The 4,283-nt window shown below is 46.0% G+C and overlaps 1 protein-coding gene across 1 annotated transcript; it reads right to left on the bottom strand.

Moving 5' to 3' along the window:
• Positions 1-2,959: 2,959 nt before the first annotated feature.
• LOC122011824 (cysteine-rich repeat secretory protein 55-like) lies at positions 2,960-4,048 on the bottom strand. Its single transcript, XM_042568216.1, has 2 exons — positions 3,694-4,048; positions 2,960-3,582 (listed from the first exon to the last, which is right to left on the bottom strand). The coding sequence occupies exons 1-2, from the start codon at positions 4,023-4,025 to the stop codon at positions 3,102-3,104; spliced, it is 813 nt and encodes a 270-aa protein (XP_042424150.1). The 5' UTR covers positions 4,026-4,048; the 3' UTR covers positions 2,960-3,101.
• Positions 4,049-4,283: the final 235 nt, after the last annotated feature.

The following is a 4,283-nucleotide window of genomic DNA, read 5'->3' as shown; positions in this document are numbered from 1 at the left end:
CAGGATCAGTCAACTGAACCAGGTTGTACAAATCAAAAAATGGGTACAATCCATTTGTCTTTGTACCTAGCCAGGGGGAGGATGAATCGGTTGGAATATGGTCGGGCCCTCCACTTGGGTCCCGCGCTCGGCCTGAGGGCTAGTCATAGATACAACCGGGTCATTGGAAAGAGGATATCCGATCAATGTTTATTGTTGTTGCACCAATTTAGCCGCTCGGGCGGCTATGAGTAGTTCCAAATCTTCTTGTGATAAAGTTATTGTAGTGAGTCATCTAGTCTCATCTATCTTCACGTTTCAGATGCAAACAGAGTTCCTACAAACGATGCCAAATTTTATCTTGTCTAAAAGCAAAGAAGATGATACGCGGGGTAGGTGGCTATGATTCTAACCGTGTAAAGACTCTAACCTAGCAAAAAATAACTCTAAGTAGCCTTGTGTGTCAAAAATAATGTCAGCAACCAGGCCAAAGAATGGGTTTCCAACATAGGCACTCCAATTTTCAAGTCAGTAACCGATCGAAGTCATAAACAATAGATGAACAGTGGATGCGTAATGTAGCCTGTGTATAACATTTGCGTAATGTATAGTGGATGTGTAAGTCGTACATGCACATGTAGATGGAAAACCCTTTTATAGTATTACTGTTTATTTGTGCACAAATCTCAAAGTATTTTTGAAAAGGGGAAAAATCATAAAGATGCTTTGACATCTTTCCTAAAATAGACTTGCAATCTCTGTATTTGGCAAAGTGGAAGCTTTTAGAGTACAATTTATATATGGAATATTCTATGTCATCTGTGACATAAAGCGTCTAAAAGGAATGTGAGACCGTTGAGTTAAGGGGCCCTTAACATGCTTAGTTAGCAAACCAACGGAGCCCCTTCCATAGTTCGATTGACTGTCGCTCACAGGAACGATCAGGTCAGATTTGAGGAATGTTTTCGAGGACTCGTCCTTCGCTCAGGCGCCCCAGTCAAACCAAGTGTCCAGTTTGTCCGATTGGACCATAGGTTCGATTAGCTAGATTACTCAGCTGAAATAGTTAATCGCGCTATCTTTGGGTGATGAAGAGGACCTAGCTCTGGATGGTACTGACTCGACTTAGAGTTTCATCAATACTGAGTGACTCAATGTCCGACCGACACAAAGGTCCGGTCGGATAACCTCTTGGCTAGATGATTGACTACGCTGGCCCGAGTGCTGACCCCTCCTTGACTTTAATTGCCATGTCAGCCGGTCTCCTAGACTTTGACCAGACTCGGGGGGCCCTACTTTATTCGTTATATCAATTGTAGATTTGCAGCCATCACTATTTTAGGGAGAACTCTATATGTGGTGAAGACACAACCACGTTGGCTGGGAAGGAGGATATCGAGGAAGTTGAGGATGTGCCAAACGAAGAAGATATATACTTCCCTCAATTAAGGTTTAAAAACCTCATGGAAACTAGCACGGATGATATAGGAACCCCACTTAGAATGAAAGGGTCAAGTTTTCCGCTAAGGTGGAGGTCAACGTCTAAATGGGTCCACTTGAGTGGTCTTCCAATCGGACCATCTGAGAGATATATTCGATCGGACTGTCCTGATACCAGGGGCTTTGGTCCCCTTCATCCTCCCGGTAGGACCATCCCAACCGCAGGGGCTTTGCTCCCCTTTATCCTCTCAGTTGGATCATCTCGATCGCAGGGTGTCTACTTCCCTTCATCCTCCCGGCATCCCGACCGCATGGGCTTTGCTACCCTTCATCCTCCTGGTTGGACAATCCTGATACCAGGGGCTCTTATCCCCTTCATCCTCTCAGTCAGATCATCCCGACCACAAGGACTCTACTCCCCTTCATTCTCTCGGACGGATCATCTTGATCGCATGGGCTCTACTCCCCTTCATCCTCCCGACGGGACCATCTTGATACAAGGGCTTTGCTCCCCCTCATCCTCCCGGTCGGACCATCCAGATACCAAGGACTCTGCATCCCTTCATCCTCCCAGTTGGACCATTCCGACCACAGGGGCTTTGCTCCCCCTCATACTCTCGGTTGAACTATTCTGATACCAGGGGCTATGCTCCCCCTTATCCTCTCGATTGGACCATCCTGATCGCAGAGGCTATGCTCCCCCTTATCCTCTCGATTGGACCATCCTGACCGCATGGGCTATGCTCCCTCTCATTGTCCCGATCGGAACTCCGACTCCCAGGGCTCAATACCTTTCAACTCTCTATAAGATGGGCATGCCTATAAGTAGACCCATCAGTCTATGATCAAATATTAGACTCGTTTTTTACTGATTCATTATCCCACTATTTAGATCGGGCTAGAAGGTCCAATGAATCTTTCAACTCAAGAGTTCATTCCATAATTAATATTACGCGTAGAATTGTCAAAGGCACGTGAAACCATATCTTTATCTAGTATGGGCAATGAGATTACACAATACAATAAAGATATGATCTATCCCTTACTCTAATATGACATTTAATTAATGCGAAAATATAAAAAAAGTCCCACCCGCATAGGTGGCACATGTACATGTGTTTCGCACGCATGTTGTATTATTCTACTATCCATCTTCCACATGTTTTTCTCTATTTCACTGATGGTGCCAAGAGATCCCCTAGCATGCTGGCTAACACTCCTGTTTTTTTGCTCCACCATCTTGTGATCTTACAGATGACCCCCTTTTGAAGTGTTTCTCCTTAGGAGTCTTCTTACAGTTAACAATTCAAAATTATCTATCCGGCGTTCATTTTTCGTGAACTAACAATTTAATTTGTGCTCGTCTAATAAAAAAAAGATGTCGCTGCATCATTGTGATGGATGCGTTGACTGAGGTCTGAGGAGCATGCATGTTTGGTGAAGAAACGGATGAATTGATTAATGTGTTAAATTTTTAGGGTAAAATAGGGATTTTTCTTTTGATGAAAACTTAAAAATAAATGTTTTTTTTATGGTTTTAATAAAAAAGGATGATCCAGTAAACAACATGACAAAGTTACAAGGATTATTTGACCCCTGTTCACTCTTCGTAGTGATGAAAATCATCGAAGAAGAATTAAGCCAAGAAGATGACCAGAGGAGTTAGAACCGATAAACTATTTTTATGGTGACAAAATGACCATGGAATAGCTTCCAACTTCATCTTCGCTTTTGATGCTGTTGCTGCCGCTGCTACTGCTTCTTCTGGAGTCGATGGGGAAGAAGAAGGGGTAGATCTCGTAGCGCACAATGCAGCTGCTGTACAACACACGGCATCCCTTCCGATGCACGCAGAAGTCGGCAAACCTCTCCACCGCTGACGCCGTGCACTGCCCGCACGCCAATTCCCCGATGTCCCGCGTGCACTGCGCAAGCCCGTAGATGGTCACGTACGGCGAGAACCCCGTCGTCTCCCTCCCCAGCCCTCCGCTCCCCGGCGCCACCGCCGCCGCCCGCGCCTTCCTCATCACTTCCCCTACCGCCGCGTCGAACGCGTCGCCGTCGCCCGTCACATTTTCCACGTTGTACAGGATGAGCGAGTAGCCGGTGTCTGACTCCCCGATGAAATTCTCATCGTCGTACCTCAGGAAGCAGTAGTCGTACCTGTTGAGAACACAAATCCATAAATTTATTTTCTTTCTTAACAACAATTTAATTAATTCGTCAATTAATTTTAAAATGATATATATACCGGAGTACAAAGTTCAACAGTACCAGATTCGGGCGTCGGCTTGGTGCGGGCACGCCGCCGGGAGGGCCTTGGCGGCGTCTTGGAGGCACGCCGAGCAGTCCTGCGAGCTGACGTCGGCTCTGCACTGGGCGAGGCCGTAGATTGTCGTGGCGGGGGCACGACCTGAGGAGGAGGTGGCGAAGCCGCCGATTGAGGCGTGGGCGACGATGTCGGATAGCACAGTGTTGATGCGGGCCTGGGTGCCGCCGGCGTTGAAGGGGTTGGCACAGTAGTAGCCGATGGGGTTGTCGGCGTAGGCGGAGAAGGGGAGCAATAAGCAGAGGAGGATAAGGTGATAAAGCTGAATCAACGCCATGCAGCCGATTCAACAATGGCTGTATGTTTGGAAGGCGAGCATGGTCCTCCACGAGATGGGAATTTTATTTGATCTCTCGGTGCTAGGAAGCATTTTTTTTTCTTACAAAATGTAGCAAAAATCAATTCCTTTCGTCAATTCGTCTTAGAGGAATTAATCATGACTACTACCATTACAATGATAAAACATAAAAAAGATATGCTCGGACAAACCGTGATATGCTACAGTTAGCATGATTTATTAAAGAATATTTTAGTA

The sequence above is a fragment of the Zingiber officinale genome, chromosome 8A, assembly GCF_018446385.1.
Source record: "Zingiber officinale cultivar Zhangliang chromosome 8A, Zo_v1.1, whole genome shotgun sequence".
In the NCBI taxonomy this organism is placed as follows: domain Eukaryota; kingdom Viridiplantae; phylum Streptophyta; class Magnoliopsida; order Zingiberales; family Zingiberaceae; genus Zingiber; species Zingiber officinale.
The sequence above is the reverse complement of the archived record's forward strand: the minus strand, read 5'-3'. Positions and strand labels throughout refer to the sequence as shown.